Below are 16,667 nucleotides of genomic sequence, written 5' to 3' on the forward strand. Positions count from 1 at the left end.
GTTGTTTTGTAGTCTGGTTTGTGTATCAGGGTGATGTGGGCCTCATAAAATGAATTTGGGAAAATGGCTTCTGTTTCAATATTTTTAGAATAGTTTGACAAGAATTGGTATTAATTCCTCCTAAAAAGTTGATGGAATTCAGCAGTAAACCCCTCTAGTCCTGGGCTTTTCTTTGTTGGGAGACTGCTGATTACTGCTTCAACCTCATTGCTTATTATTGGTCTGTTCAGGTTTTCTATTTCCTCTTCAGGGTTGGTAGTTTGTATGTGTCCAGAAATTTATGCATTTCCTTCAGGTTTTAAAATTTGTTGGTGTATAGTTGTAATAGTCTGTAATGATTCTTTATATTTCTGTGGTATTGGTTGTAATGTCTCTTTTTTCATTTTTGATTTTTGTTCTTTGGGTCTTCTCTCTTCTTTTTTTAGTTAGCCTAGTCAATGGCTTGTCTGTTTTGTTTATCTTCTCAAAAAACCTTTTCATTTCATTGATCTTTTGTATTGCCTTTTGGGTCACTATTTCATTTAGTTCTGCTCCAATCTTAATTACTTCTTTCTGTGTACTAATTTTGGGATAAAATTGTTCTTGTTTTTCTAGTTCTTTGAGGGTTAGAATTAGTTTGTTTATTTGAAATCTTTTTATTCTTTCTGGTATAAGCATTTATTGCAATAAATTTCCCTCTTAGTACTGCTCTGTGGGTATCTCACAGGTTTTGGTATAATGTGTCTTTATTTTTATTAGTTTCAAGAAATTTTCTGATGTCCTGTTTAATTTATTCTTGGACCCATAGGTCTTTTAGGAGAATGTTGTTCAACTTCCATGTATTTGTATAGTTTCCAGAATTTCACTTGTTATTGATTTGTAGTTTTAATCTGCTGTGTTCTGAAAAGATACTTGAAATGATTTCAATTTTTTTAGTTTTTTGAGACTTGATTTTTGATGTAACATGTAGTCTCTCCTGGAGAATGTTCCACATGCTTATGAGAAGAATCTATGTTCTTTAGTTGTTGGATGAAATGTTCTATAGATATCTGCTTTAGTCCAGTAGGTCTAAGATGTAGTTTAAATCCTGTGTTTCTCTAATTTGTTGCCTAGATGATCTGAGAGATCATCAGTGCTGAGAGAGATCTCTTCAATGCTGAGAGAGTGGTGTTCAGATCCCCAACTATTATCGTATTGGGGTCTATCTCTTTCTTTAGGTCTAATAGTGTTTGCTTTATATATCTGGGTGCTCCAGTGTTGGATGCGTACATATTTATGACTGTTATATCTTCTTGCTGGATAGATGCCTTTTTCATTATAAAATGTACTTTTCTGTCTCTTTTTATGGTTTTTGGTTTAAAGTCTCTTTATCCAATATAAGAATAGTTACTCCTGATCGTTTTTGGTTTCCATTTGCATGGTATATCTTTTTCCATCCCTTCACTATTACAGGTGAAGTGTGTCTCTTGAAGACAGCACATAGTTGTGTCTAGCTTTTTCATCCAGTCAATCAGTCTATGCCTTTTGAGTGGGGAGTTTAATCCATTTACATTTAGGGTTGTTATTAAAAGGCATTGTCTTACTCCTGGCACTTAATCTATTTTTGTTTGTATGTTTTATATATCTTTCAATCCTTTCTTCCCCTTTTATTGTTTGTCTTCAATGTTTGTTTGTTTTTTTATGTGGTGAGACTTAGTTTCTTTCTTTCTCATTTGCATTTTTGTTCTGCCAGTGGGTTTTGTTTCTTCTTATGTATTCATGATAGTGATTATCATTTTTCAGATTCCAGATGCAGGACTCCTTTGAGGATTTATTGCAGGGCTGGTCATATCGTGGTTAACTGACACAGTGTTTATTTGTCTGGGAAATACACTATTTCTCCCTCATTTCCAAAGGATAGCCTTGCTGGATTTAGTATTCTTGGATGGCAGTTTTTTTCCTTAATATTTTGAATATATCATCCCACTTTCTTCTGGTCTACTTAGTTTCTGTTGAGAAGTCTGCTATTAGTCTGATGGGGGGCACCTATATGTGACTTGATGCTTTTCTCTTCCTGCTTTTAGGATTCTCTCTTTGTCTTTGAGCTTTGCCAGTTTGACTATAATGTGTCTCAGAGAGGATCTTTTTGGAGTGAATCTGTTTAGGGATCTTTGAGCCCCCTGGATCCAAAGGTCTGTGTCTTTCCCTCTACCTGGGAAGTTTTCTGTTATTATTTCATCAAATAGATTTTCAAAACTTTTTCTTTCTCCTCCCCTTCAGGAACACCCATGATTTGGATATTTGTGTGCTAAAGTCTGTCTAGTAGCTCTCTTAGATTTCTTCATGTTTTAAAAATCTTTTTTCTTTTTGTTTTTGGTCCACCTTGATTATTTCTAGAAGACCATCTTCAAGATCAGAAATTCTTTCTTTTGCTTGGTCTAACCTGCTGCTTAAGGTCTTGGCTGTGTTTTTCATTTCATTGAATGAATCCTTCAGTTCCCAAGAGTTTTGCTATGTTCTTTTTTAAGGTATTAATTTCTGTGTAAATTTCCTCCTTCATATCCTGGATATTTTTTATTGATTCATTGCGTTGTCTAACTGAGTCTTCTCATATTTCATTGAGTTTCCTTGAGATTTTTACTTGGAATTCCTTTTCATTAATTTCAAGGGTTTCCTGCTCTATGGGGTCTGGTACTTGAGAATTACTGTATTCCTTTGATGGTGGCATATTTTCTTTTTTTTCTTCCATATTTCCAGTATCTCTACATTGATGTCTGGTAGAGCAATTTGCTTCTTCTGTTACTCTGGAGTGGTATTTGAAGAGAGAAATTTCATCCTTTTTCTGGACTCTGCTGATAACTCTCCTTGTGGTGTCAGTGGCTGTGGCGGTGGCTGTAGTGGACTACCCACATGGAAGAGGTGTTTGCAGCAGTGGCAGGGGCTATGATCCCGAGGCATGCTCCTCCTGCCTTCTGTCAGGCAGGGGCTGCCTGTGGCTCCTGGTGAAGTCCTTGGGCATGGTCCTGCCTTCTCAACTCCTTGTATGTTTTCTTTTGATAAATGTTTGTTCAGGTCCTTTGTCCATCTTCTGATTGCATTATTTGTTTTGTGCTGTTGAGTCATTTGATTCCTTATGTATTCTGGATATTAGCCCCTGTGTGATATGTAGTTTTGCAAACACTTTATCTCATTCTGTAGGTCAGTCTGGAGTTTTAAAGAAGTAGCAGTAGGTTGGTTGAAGTTTAAAAGTAGCAAGTTGAGACATTACCCAGACACTTTCCAGTAACTTCACCAAGCATCATTGTCCCTTCCAGTCATCTGTGCTTTTTCTTTCTACACTGAGAACAGTGCAGCTGTGTAACTTTCCTAAATGCCACTTACTTTGATTGCAAGGCCATTCATTTTAACATTTTCAGCTCTGGGCCACACATTTTGCTATGCCAGAATAAGACATAAGACATAGTCCCTTCACTCAGGGAGATCATAATCAAGAGAGAATTAAAAGAGAATATAACTAAAGCATAGTAAGCTCTATGAAAGGTATAAGAGCTTCATGGGAGCAAGGACCCCCAATAGCACCAGTGTACCTCTAGTTGTGCCCCCAGTGTCTAGCTTGGTGCCTGGCACATTTTGGGACTTTATAATATTTGGAGAGAGATAGAGCTAGAGAGAGGAAAATGATTAAGAAGAGGGAAAAAAGAAATAAGAAAACAAAAAAGGACAGTCTGTCATTTCATAGGGGGTGGGGGGGAATGTGCTGTTTATCAGTCTAGGCCTTTTGCTCACAAGTTCACCTAGCTATGAGTGTCAGTCTGGCTACGTAAAGTATACATTTTCATAATTTGAACCAGAACTCTGTTTTTTAGTAGATGAGATTTATAGCTGTGCAGTCAGTAAAGCTCTTAAAGAGATCACAAAAATAGCAAGATCTCCCTGTTTTGGTTATCAGTGAAAATGTAGCATATGCTCTGGGCTGTAAGTTGCTGTCTGGTCACCATGGGCTATGGAAATGTGAAATCCATGCCTACATGAGTCAGCGAGTTAGATTACTTGAAAAGCTGTCATTTAAATGTAAGCCTTTTCTCCTTCCAATTTTGGTTGCTCAAAATGTGATTTCATATCCAAAAATGAAATTGAGGAGCAACACATTATCTGAATATTTCATGTCAGAATTACCCAAACACTTTTGTTCTTTGAATACTGGTAATTCAAGACTAGGTAATTGAAGGGTTTAGGGAGGATTGAGTTATACTAATATTATTCAGATAAATACCTCAAGTTAACACTTGGTATAGACTCCACTCTAATCATGCTGAGTTTTGTCCTATGGAAAGAGTACTCTTTAGTATTTTTGACCACAGCACCCCTCATATTAAAGCAGAAATACCCCATCAAAGTGTAAACTGTATTATCCTTACACCACAACCTAAGCCTTCTTTTTAGCTTTTTGTCTTATTTATTTTAAATTTAATTTTTTGTCAAAATGATGTAGATACATATAATAGTGATACAAGCATTATAACAGAGCTAGCTGTCCCCTATGCCCAACCTACCCTGTTACCTATTCCCACTCCCCTGAGTCAACCACTACCTTTTCTCTCAGATGTTTTCTCTAGCATTCTCTATTGCTAAATAACATGATCATACAGATTTTCAATTTCAGATATTATCCCTATTATCTATTGGCATCCTAACATAAAAGATCAAAATAACGATAGCACTCATAAACACTTATAGCGCACTTACAGCATTCCAGAGAATATTCCAGGCGCTTTACACATTTATTATTTTAATCTTCACAATGACACTATGTGGCAGACACTATTATTATCCAAACTTTGCATATTGGAAACAGGCATAGAATGATTATGTGTCTTGCCCACAGTTACACACTAAGGATGGTAATAAATTGTGGAGCCAGGATCTGAGCTCAGTCTGTCTGTCTCCAAAGTCCATGTTTTCAACAATGAACCAAATTTGCCTAGCTCTATCTTATCACCCAACAGTGTGGGTGTGCACACACACACAACACATCCTCTTCCCCCATCAGTATAGCTTTATCATCACTCTTTGGAGTGAAATCAGTATTCTGTGTTTATTATTAGTATGGTTATGTAAATGTTAATCACCATGGATCCATGAGGTGTGCTGATTACATTTTTTTCTCATACAACTTAGTTTCCCCTGGAAATTTTAATTTTGATTTCTTAGTATTCAACTCATCTCTGAACATTCTGCAGAAGACAACCACCTATCAGTACATTCAGAAAACTTGGGTGTTTCCCCAATTTTCTATGTTCATGGAGACCCCCTCTCCTCCTGCCCCTTTCTGCACTGCTGCCATCTGGCGCTGCCACACAGCTCTCATGCTGGAGTCTCCCATCTGCATCATCCTGGGAATTCTTTTTGCTTCTCTCCCATGTGGACTGTTTCCTGAACCTGTCTCTTCCTTTTTTTGGCTTATTCTTGTGCTTTATTAAACACATTTTCCCACCCAAGGAAGGTGAATAGGTGCTAAATTTTTTGAGACCTTGCATGTCTGAAGATATTTTCAATTTACTGGATTAGGAATGTTTGGCTGGGTATAGAATTCTGGTGGGAAATTATTTTCTCTCAGAATATTGGACACATTTTTTCATTTTCTTTTGCTTCCAATGTCTCTGTGGAGAAATCCCATTTCTGTCTGATTGCTGATCCCTTGGAAGTTTTTATGATCATTGCTTTATCCTCAATATTTTGATCTCTTGTTGCTTTACTATGATGCACATCTGTTTTCATTTCTGGGATATGGGTATACAGCAGGCTTTTCCAATCTGGAACCTCACATGCTTCGATTCTGGGAAATATATAATTTCTTTGACAATTTTCTTTCCTCCAATTTCTATGTTCACTCTTTCCGGATATCCTGTTATTCTAACACTGGACATACTGAACTGATCCTGAGATTTTCTAACTATTCTTCCCCCTTTATTCATGCTTTTGCTTTTTCTAGTTTGACTTTCTAGATATTTACTGACATTTACCTTCCAAACTCGCTATTGAATTTTTTATTTCTGCTATAATAACAATAATTTCCAATACACTTTATTGGTTTTCTCTTGGTTCCTATTTTAGAGCATTTTATATGCAAATCTTATATAAATTTTTATTATCAAATATAAATACAAATGTATTTCCCTATCTTACATTCTTTTTACAATAAAGTTGTCATACTGTACACACAGTTTTGCTTTTTGCTTTTTTTCACCTAACACGTTGAAGGTCTTTATGTATTAGTAAATAAAGAGCTTCTTCATTCTTTTACATGATTACTGTCATCTTCAGAAGTACAAGGAAATTCCTGCATCCTTCAGTTGAAATCAGTTCATTGGGTTCCCTGGCTGTAGGCCTAGGTTTCTGCTTTTTCTGCTCTGCTAAATTAATTTCAAATGTCTGTCCACCTTCCTATTTCTGAAATATGATTGGCATTTTGTTTGTTGTCATCTCCTCTTCCATTGGTCTTATTCACATAGGTTTATTCCTTTTTAAAATTTATTTACTTTCATTTTAGTGTTTTTTCACAAGAAAGGAAATAAATGTATTTATTCCATCCACCATGTTTAATTAAAAGTCCCTAGAACATCTTTTGACCAACTAGGTTTTTCTTTTACCTTCTTCCCTTTCTTGCCCACGGACAACTCTCTAAAGTTTTATTTAGAGGAATGAATAGAAATAAGAATTATAACTTTCAGAGGATGGTGATCACATATTTACTAGAATATTGAGAATTGGCTATGTGGTCTTTGTAAGCAAGCAGGATTGTGAGACTATAAAACCACACTTAGGGTTTTCCTGCATCCAAATGTGTCCTCATGTTAGCAGGAATCACTCCAGAAATAGTTTGATTCTGTCTTGTGTAGCAACAAGAAAGAATTTAGGAATGCGTAGGTTTGCCTACCCTCAAGAGATAGCTCCACTCTGAAAGCTTTTATACCTAGAGTGAGACTAATATCTTACAAAAATGAATGTGCCTTCCCAAGGGGAAAATTCATTTAAAAAACAAAGCTGTTCCAAGTCTTGAGGTTGTACTCTTTTTCCACAAACTTACTAGGTGTCAGGTACTGAGAGGAAAACAGCATTACGGTTCCCTAGTTTCTACTTTTTCCCATAGATTTACCTGCCTGTGGTCTTCCAACATGATACTACTCAGTAATCACACACCCAAAGATAAAGATTCTTCTTTAAACTTTTAAGACTCAATCTTTTTGGAGAATAAAAAGTATCATGAGTGGATTTATGTAAATAAAATACAAATATCTTTTGTTTCCATTGAACCAGCAGTACTATATTTCTATCTTGCTTGATTCTGACAAAATTCCCTCAACTATAGAGAATGCCCGTATTCCAATCAACATGATTGAGAAATTATTTCCAGAGCCAAATTAAAAAGTGTTCAGTAAGTATGTGTTATTGCATAACTATTGCTTTTATTGTTTAAAGAGTGGTTTATATGAAAAGAGAATAATTTGCCTATTGGAATGAAGTGTTCTTCAGTGTGGTTTGTGTGAGAATAATTTCCATTTTTGGTGAGCTGTTTAGTGGTGGTGTCTTGTAACTTGACTATAGTTTTATCTAATTTTGGCCTGTGGTTTCTCTTCTGCTTAGGCATAATGACATCAATAGAAAAATGAAGAAATCCTACAGCATAAAGCACATTGCTGAGCCAGAGTCAAAAGAACTCTTCTTGTGAATCTCCCTGAGATAATAAATAATGACCTTTGGATACCATTGGAAATTACTGGACTATCGTCTATGGAAATAGAACCATGAAAACAAAGCCTCACCAGCAGAAGAACAGAATATCAGGATGCCTTAACTTTATAGTATTAGACTATGTAAGATACATTTTTGAGTGATATCTGTATATAGAACTTGTTTTTAAAGAGATGCTGTCTAAAAGCATGATGCAAATGTGTGTTTTTTAACATTGGATTGATTCAACCTACCCACAGGACCTTCACCAGGCTGCTGACACAACTTTGTATTTTATCCATTGCATGAATATTTGCTAATGTTGGTTGAACTTCCCTTCCATATAACATGGCCAGTTTGAGCTCAACTCCTCCAAGGGACCAGATCAGTGGCATTTTCTGTCAAGGTTTTTTTTCTGTCATTTCTACTTTTTGTATAAAGGAAATAAAATAATGTTAACAGCCACCTAGAAGCTTGGGGCACCTACCTTCTAATAAATCTGTGATGCTCTGATTTCTAAGGGACTTGGAAAATATTTTTCTTGCTATTTGATTTCAGGAACAAACTGTCAGTTTAGCTGTTTTCCCATAAGAGTCAAATAAAACATTCTATATAGCACTGAGTACTAAAGGATCAGACAAGTATATAAAATAAGTCCATTTTTTCTGCCCTCTCAAATCTCAGTGTTGACATGAGAAAATATTAATGACAACTAAGGATTTAACTCCTTCTTAGGTCACTTTTTTCTGCCTCTAACACATTATGAGGCCTGTCTAATCCCTTTAGGAGACAGTGTGGAGCCTGAGTTCATAACAGGCCTATTGTTGAGGCAACTCAATCCACGTACGCAGTAAGTTCCAGAAGGTTTCGTTCTATCATGTAAAAATATATTTCTGTTGAAACTTCAAGAGTTTTATTTTCAAAGTGTTGGCATGGCCTATAAGAGGCCTGTCAAGTTTTAGTTCGAAAGTAGAATGTGTTCTTACCAGTAGGAGGGAGCAATATATGCTATTATAGTCACTAGTAATGTAACTGCAGTCCAGTGTGGACCATTTTGTATCCTGGTGCACAAAGCAGGCCATATTACTGAATTTGGAGTTAATCTTTCAAATGTAGGTCACTGACAAACTTGGGCTAGATGAGCTGCAATTAGGTATAGAAGCAGCAGCTAATATCCGAGTGCCTTTTACATACCAGGCACTATTATGTGGTGAGATTACTACTCCCATTTTATAGATTAGAGAATTATACTTAGTAAATTTTAAGTCCCATGTCCAAGGTAACTACTAGTAAATAGCAGATTAGGCTTTGGTACAAGTTTGCTAATTATCCCCACTACACTTTCAGTCCTACACTATGCTATCTCCTTATTGCATTGACCACTAAACTAGCACAGAGGAAGCAGGAGTCCTAGTGTTGACTCTACTTCTAGATAACTCTTTAGGGGCAGAGGACATTGCTTCCTTGAGAAATCTGGAAAAGGACAATACTGGCCTACATACACATCTCAGAGGTAGTTCCTTCCAACTTACAGGGCAATGTGTGTATGAAGTTCAGTCAGTTTGCCCTGTCCTCATTGGGTCCTGTGAGTTACTGTTATATCCTGGTGCTGTGAATGGTTCTGCATTTCTCACATTGTCTTTTCCTCAGATGCGATGCCCTGTCTCTGATTTTTGGTACCTTGGCCTCATCTGCCCTCTTTGATTGCTGCCTCCCATTTCACTGCTCTGTCCTATTGCATGAGGTTCTAATAGAGAATATATGGCAAATACATGTGAAATGTAGATGCCTGTGTTTTCTGCTTGGGGCAGAGGAGACAGTGGAGCTACACAGTGAGCCAGCCTTTGGGACTTGGCCCAAAATAAGGCCTGCAAAGAAAAAGGGATCCAGAGAGTGCTGTCTCTGTCCCCCAGAGTTTCCAGTTTGTTCTTAAGCTGTGTTTTCAAATGTGAAAAATAAAGAGGGCTGGGCATTCCACAGAGATTTTATAAGCCAGACAGAGTTCCCAATTAAACATGGCAAAGAAAGTTTCAAGAGCTTGAAAGAAAGAGATGCTACTTTGACTTAAGAAAATCCAGCAATTCAATAGTTTAGTGACACTAGCATTTTAGATCCCACAGTACTAAGTACAGGAGAGCCAAGAATAAAAAAGGTAAAATAGGAAAGCTGAGTAGATTCAGATCAGCCAGACAGCAAGACAGTGCATTCTATGTTTAATGATATTGCTGGGACACTAAAAAATGCTGCTGACCTTTAAATCTACACATATGTATCTTGGCTGTCCATGTTCTTCAGGAGAGGGATAAATTGTGGTTGCTTGAAATTAGTAGAAGTGATGTTTTCCTTACCACAAATGTAGTTTTGTGCAGCATTTTTTAAGCAAAAACACAAATTCTTTTATATTTCTATAGAAATTGAGAAACATTTACAAGTTAAAGAAAGATTGGATGTGTTTCTATAGTAAGCAGAGCTTTGGGGCCCCTGCCCCAACTCCCTCCCGCTGGGCCAGTGAAATGAGTCAAGCTCTATCTGCATGCCTAATTACATGCAGCAGAGGAGGGGACAAAGCTCCACGGGGGAAAAAACAGTCACATCTGTCAGCGTCTTTTAAAGACTGGCTTCTTTTATATCACTAAAGGGAATTATATTGCCAAAGTTCAACACATCAAATTAAGAATGTTTCTTAGAAAAGATAACAAAATACCAAACCATCATCACATTGAATGGATTGAATTCCCATGATTTGTTCTTGTAAAACAGTGTCAAGATTTCAACCCTAAAAAGAAAGTTCTAGATGTGCATCATGGAGTTGGGATGGAGGGTGGGGAATGAGACTCTCAAAGGACATCTTTAAGTAAGATTTTTTTGTTGTTCTCAAAGTGAATATCAAGAGCAATATGATGGCACAGGCTAGAGGAAATAACTATAAAACGAATATTTAAATAATTCTCTAATAGACTTCTTGGTACAAATTGGGTTACATGCTTTTTCTTCAGTGGCAGCCTCTATGCTTAATGTTTAGTTAAGTTAATAGCGCTACATATGCATAAGGAATTCATCACAACAGGGTTGGTTGGAACCATTTTCCCCCATAAAGATGGAATTCACGCTGTCTACTGCCCATAACTCTCATTTGTTAATAGGTCTGTCTTTAGGTCCTGTGTTATTTCTGATATTATTTCCCTTTACTCTTTATCTATTGCATAGTTTTATATAAATTTTCAAGCACTTGATTTCTGTCTTCTAATGAGACCACAAGTTTGTTAATCACAACCGAATCTTTGTGTCACCTCTCATAGAGGACGTTAGTAAATATCTAATAATTTTTTCCACAGCCTTATATCCATCTTCCTTGTCTTCTCATTTCTTTCCCTTTCTTCTTCTTCCCTCCCTATCTCATCCTCTCTTTTCTCTCTCTCTTTCTCCCTTTTCCCTTCTCTCCCATACTCTCTCCTTCCTCTGTACTGTCATCTTCCCTCCCTTTTTTTCTGCCTCTCTTCTCTGCCCTGTGTTCACAAGATCTATGTATTAGTTTGTTTTCTGTTGCTTATAATGGATTACCTGAAACTGGGTAATTTGTAAAGAAACAAAATATATTTCTTACAGTTTTGGAGGCTGAGAAGTCCAAGGTCCAGGGCGGGCATCTAGTGAGGGCCTTCTTCTGGGCAGGAACCCTCTACAGGGTCCCATGGCATCACAGAGCATCTCAGGGCAAGACAACGGCAAGAGCAAGAGTGCTCTCATATGTTTCTTATAAAGCCACTAGTCCACACCCATGTGACTCTTTGCTCCATGAATGGATTAATCCATTACGAGAGCACAGTCCTCAGGATCGAGTCCCCTCTCAAAAACCTCACCTTTCTAATATCATAATTGGATTTTCCATCCTCAACACTATTACAGCAGGGATTAAGTTTCCAATACATGAACTTTTGGGGAACATATTTGACCCATAGCAATCTCTAAAGCCTATAATAGGATCTTTCTTTGAAGAAGCCTGGCAAAGGAATTGCAGTAAGTAGAAATGTACTGGACCCAAATTGCAATAAATAGTAAGTCACCTCTCCCTTCTTGCCAGAGCATGTAAGTAGAAAAAGCAACTTTTTACATGCTGATATGAAGTTACTTCAGGAAGTTTGTGGAAAAATAGAATTAAAAGATAATACAAATCTTTCCTTCAACTTTTTGAAGAACCTTCATATTTTTAACAAACTGAGATTGAGCCCACAAGAATGAAATCCTAAGCTAGGCACTCTGCTTGATTAGAAAAGACCTGGAAGTTAGTATCAGCCATACTAGAGGCAGACAAGTATAGATAATTCTACCAAATTGTGCATTCAGAGAGATTGGTAGGAAGGTATTATAATTGGCTTATAGCAGTGGTTCTCAAACTTTGCTGCAAATTAGAATCACCTGGAGAAGCTTTTAAAAATCTGATGCCCCAGCTGAACCTCTCCCCAAAAAATCCAACTCTCTGGGGTAGAACCCAGGCATCAGTACAAGTAAAACTCCCCCAGGATTCTAATGTACAACCAAGTTTGAAACCAGTGCCTCAGTAACTCAAAATGTGTTCAGGGACTGTCAGCATGGGCATCAATGCGGAACGTGTTAAAAATGCAGAATCTTAACGTCACTCACTGTGACCTCCATTTTCTTTTTTTTTTTTTTTAAGTTTTATTTTGTCGATATACATTGTGGCTGATTATTGCTCCCCATCACCAAAACCTCCCTCCCTTCTCCCTCTCCCCCTCCCCCCCAACAATGTCCTTTCTGTTTGCTTGTCGTATCAACTTCAAGTAGTTGTGGTTGTTATATCTTCTTCCCCCCCCCCCTGGTTTTTGTGTGTGTGTGTGTGTGTGTGTGTCTGTGTGTGTGTGAATTTATATATTAATTTTTAGCTCCCACCAATAAGTGAGAACATGTGGTATTTCTCTTTCTGTGCCTGACTTGTTTCACTTAATATAATTCAAACGAATGAAATACTGCCATTTGCAACAACATGTATGGACCTTGAGAGAATTATATTAAGTGACCTCCATTTTCAATTTTGTGATTCTGTGAACTGTCTGTTGAGACAATATTTGAAAATTGTTTGCCATAAAAAGACTGTCCTCCAGGACTGTTGTAGCCTTAAACCTGGGTAGGGTGTGGAGAAGAGACTATTAGGTGTTTTAGGAGAGTGTGTGTAACGTATGTATAGTTTGAAAATCATATTCAGTATTCTAATTTCATGTGGGAAATTTTTTAAATTGTATAATTATAGAAAGTGATGCTTCTTTTGTGGGGAGGATAGGTAGAAGACAGAACAATAATTTTTTAATATAGTATGGATTCATTGCTCTTTTATGTTTAATTATAATGGGCTAGATTTGCAATTGTTATGAAATATTTCTCTAAATTTTCTAAAATCTATGTTTATAGAAGTCAAATCACCAGATTGCTACTCATCTGACAGTGGCATAACCAAGATAACAGTACACCAAAGACTCAACACCACTCCCCCACCACGTCTGCAGGGGCTTTCCATGATATGCCAGCAAGACACATGAGAACTTATGACCTCATTACACAGTGCAGTACTGTATTAACAAGACACACACACATACTGAATATGCCTACCATGCGCACAGCTCTGTTCTAAGCAGTGGAAACAAATCAATGGTAATAAATTCATAAGTGCTTTTGATGAAATATGGAAAGTCTGAGGTAAGCAGAATGAATTTAAAGAATACAGTGATCTGTTATGATGTACTATATATCATAACTATATTTATCTTTCTCTCTATGAAATTGTTCTCACAGTTGTTCAGCTAATTAGGAACAATGAAGAAAGAATTTAAATTCTATTATTTGTAATAGCAAATGCTAGTTGCCTTCTTAGTATTTATTCCCCCTTTCTTCCTAATTAAGAGAATACAGTTAAATGTTCCCAGGTAAAATTGCCTTCCCAGCTGCCCTTGAAAATAGAAATGGTCGGGTTACTCAGCCTGGCTGGTGAGAAGTAAGTGGAATTCATAGAGTGGGGCTTTAGAAAACTTTGCAGAAGCAGCAGCTTCCCTGACACTCATCTTTTGCCCCTGTGCTTTACCCTGGGATAGATCATCTCTTTAGCCATGAGGACAAAAGTCACATGACAAGTAAAAGGAAAAGTAGGAAGGAGGAAGGAACCTGGTTCCTTGGGCAGCTGACAAGTCCCAAACTGTATATTCTTTATTGAATAAAATTAACTCTCTTAATTGACAAAATCACTGATATCTGATTTTTGGTAGGAGCAGCCAAATATAAAACCTGATTGATGTACTCAGCTCACAAAATAAAGAGTACACATCCAGGTCATTGGAATAAAGCAGCATTTCTCAAATTGTGTTCTATTTACCACTAGGTGTAGGGGACATTTGGCTGTGTTCCAGGATTAAAGTATGTTTTGCTAGTTAGTTTGGTACAAGTGCATACAAAATCCTGTAATACACTGTGAGGCACCACCTTCAGGAGCAAAGGACATATTCCCCCAGCTGCTGACAGTACTGGTGGCCTAGAGCCCTCAGGGCTTAGCCTTCTTCAGGAACTGTCCTTGGCTAAAGAGATCCACCTTGCCCAAGGGCACACCCCTTCGCTGGGCAGCCTGCTTCTAGTGACTGGTCCATGTTGGGGTATACAGGCCTAGCTCCTCACCCAACTTGGGACAACTCTAAAAAGCTGTCCCAGCTCCAGAGCTCCCTGTGAATTTGACCCAAATTCTTCTTCTAATTAGGAAGCCTAATTGTGCTTCCTTCCCTTCTCTTCCCAAGGTGGTGACTCCAAGAGCATCTCTAATAAACTTCCTGCATATTAATCTCAAGGCCAAAGTACTTGCGAAGGACTCGAGCGTATGATAGCATATTAGTATGTTCAAGCTTAAAGAAGTCCCAGAATACAAATGTAATTTGTTTAATTGGGTTTGGTGCTTGAACTGATTTGTAAACCTTGGTACTTTTCTTTTAGAACACTTTTCATATCCCCCAAAGTGGTGGTTTCTCTTAATATCAGTTTGGAACATTCTGGAATCAATTTTAGATCATTATACATATATGGAATTGAGACTAATCTATCATTAAGGCTTAGTGACAGACCAATATGCATATGTCAAGACAGAACTATTTAGCCAAATTTCAAAGAAATTCTATTTGAATACAATTTCATTGTGTATGTCAAATTGATACTTAATATAGTAACCTGTGGTCATTATTATTGAAACTACCATTCCCAGAGTCTTTAGACAGCCTATGAGCTCAACCTCAATTCATTGCTGACAGCTGAAGTACATCCTACATGTCCATAGAAATATCATCTCTAAACTATGGTATTTATTAAAAATCAGTGTAAGAAGTAGCCATATAGAAAAAAGTTTCTGCATATTTTTAATACAACTGTTATTTAAACCATCATATTTTTTAAAAGCCAATGGCTCTATAAGGGGCCATAAAAATTTCCTCTTAAAGTTAGTGCTAGGGGAAAAAAATATGCTTCAATAGAAAAACCAGCATGCTTCTTTTTATTAGCTAATAAGAATCTTATATAACTTGTGTTTTCCTTTTTGTCTTGCCTGCCAGGGAAAGGTCAAAAGTGAAGTTTGCATTCAATCTCAGTAGCGTCCCTAGCCTAGTTTTTTCTAGTATGCCAATCTCTCACCAACTTCACCCCCTTCCTTTGTTCTTATTTTTTTACCCTTTTTAATGGTGGTAACATGTCTGTGTCTTCTATTTTAAGCCATCCCTGGATCTTCTGAAAATAAGTAAAATGAAATAAATATAAATGTTCCCATTTGTTTTCACCTTACCCCACTACCGGCCCAATCCTGCTCATTCCTTTTATCTAACTGATGTTGAAACCCACACCACTTTTGTGTGCAAGGCAATGCTGATACAAAGTATAAGATGATTGTTACCTTCAAGTTGCTTATTGTCTGTAGAGGATAGGAGAGATCACATACACACGTATGTAAAGTGCAAGACGAAGAACAATATGTGGGGCGGGGGGGGGGCCCAGGGGGCAACATTGCTGAGAGAGGGAGAAATCACTTTGGTTCAACTGAGGCCAGGCAGGTGCCCTGTACAGTTTGCATTTAACAGAGGCAGAGGAATATACTCAGATGCAGTGATTCACAACCCATGTCCACATGTAATGTGAATAAGTGTCAAAAGGAGAATCACAGATATAGTGCCACATGTCCACAGCCAAATGGCCTTACTGGTAGCTTGCCAAACTCAGGGAATCCCAGAAAATGTTCAACCAGCCATATTTTCCAGCCTCCAGACAGGTGGGTGGAGATTCAGAAGTGAGTTCTCTGTTTGATTCAGTTTGTCTCCTTGCTCTAACCCAGATCCAGGGCCTGAGTCCCAGATCATGAGCCTTCATTAGGACCACTCCTGTGTCAGCACAACGCACTCCTCCTGTGGCAGCTGTGAATTTCCCCTCAGGCCTCTCTTTAAGAGAACCTGCCCTGGGAACATGTCAGCTCTGTTGTGTCACTCACCCCAAGGCCATACATTCCCCGAAGTTTTCTTAGCCAGTGACTGAGCACAGTGAAGGTAGTAGAGCCAGGGCACATCATCCCCCCATGGGACTCGTCTAAGGGACAACTATGGCCTGAAACTACTCATGCTCTGGCTAAAATTTTCTCCAAAATTTGCTGTAGTCTGAGGCTCTTTCTGCCCAGTCCTCCTTCAACTTCCCTCCTTGTGTTAGACACGTGTTGCTGTCATGGCCTTCTCTGCCTGCTTCTGTTCCCTCTCCTTTAGCCTCCAAGGGCATGTCCCCCAGTAAATGTCTTGCACATCTAGTCCTGCTTTGACGGCTGCTTCTCAGACGACCTGACCTGACACTCTCCTTGACCCTCCTCCCTGTGCCCTCTTCCTCTGACTCTCCCGCCCTCTTCCAAGGGCCAGCCTCCTCTTGGGCTAAGCATTCAGCTTGAGCTGTCTTTTTCTGCTTACCTTCTC

General features: G+C 38.0%; 1 protein-coding gene across 1 annotated transcript in view; it reads left to right on the plus strand.

The window, feature by feature from the left end:
* SNCAIP (synuclein alpha interacting protein) overlaps positions 1-7,687 on the plus strand; it is a 78,439-nt gene extending 70,752 nt beyond the window's left edge. The window contains exon 13 of the mRNA XM_063087881.1: positions 7,603-7,687. Within this exon, the coding sequence (XP_062943951.1) occupies positions 7,603-7,687 (85 nt within the window). The remainder of the gene's footprint in view (positions 1-7,602) is intronic.
* Positions 7,688-16,667: the final 8,980 nt, after the last annotated feature.

This window comes from Cynocephalus volans, chromosome 2 (genome assembly GCF_027409185.1).
Source record: "Cynocephalus volans isolate mCynVol1 chromosome 2, mCynVol1.pri, whole genome shotgun sequence".
NCBI classification, from domain to species: domain Eukaryota; kingdom Metazoa; phylum Chordata; class Mammalia; order Dermoptera; family Cynocephalidae; genus Cynocephalus; species Cynocephalus volans.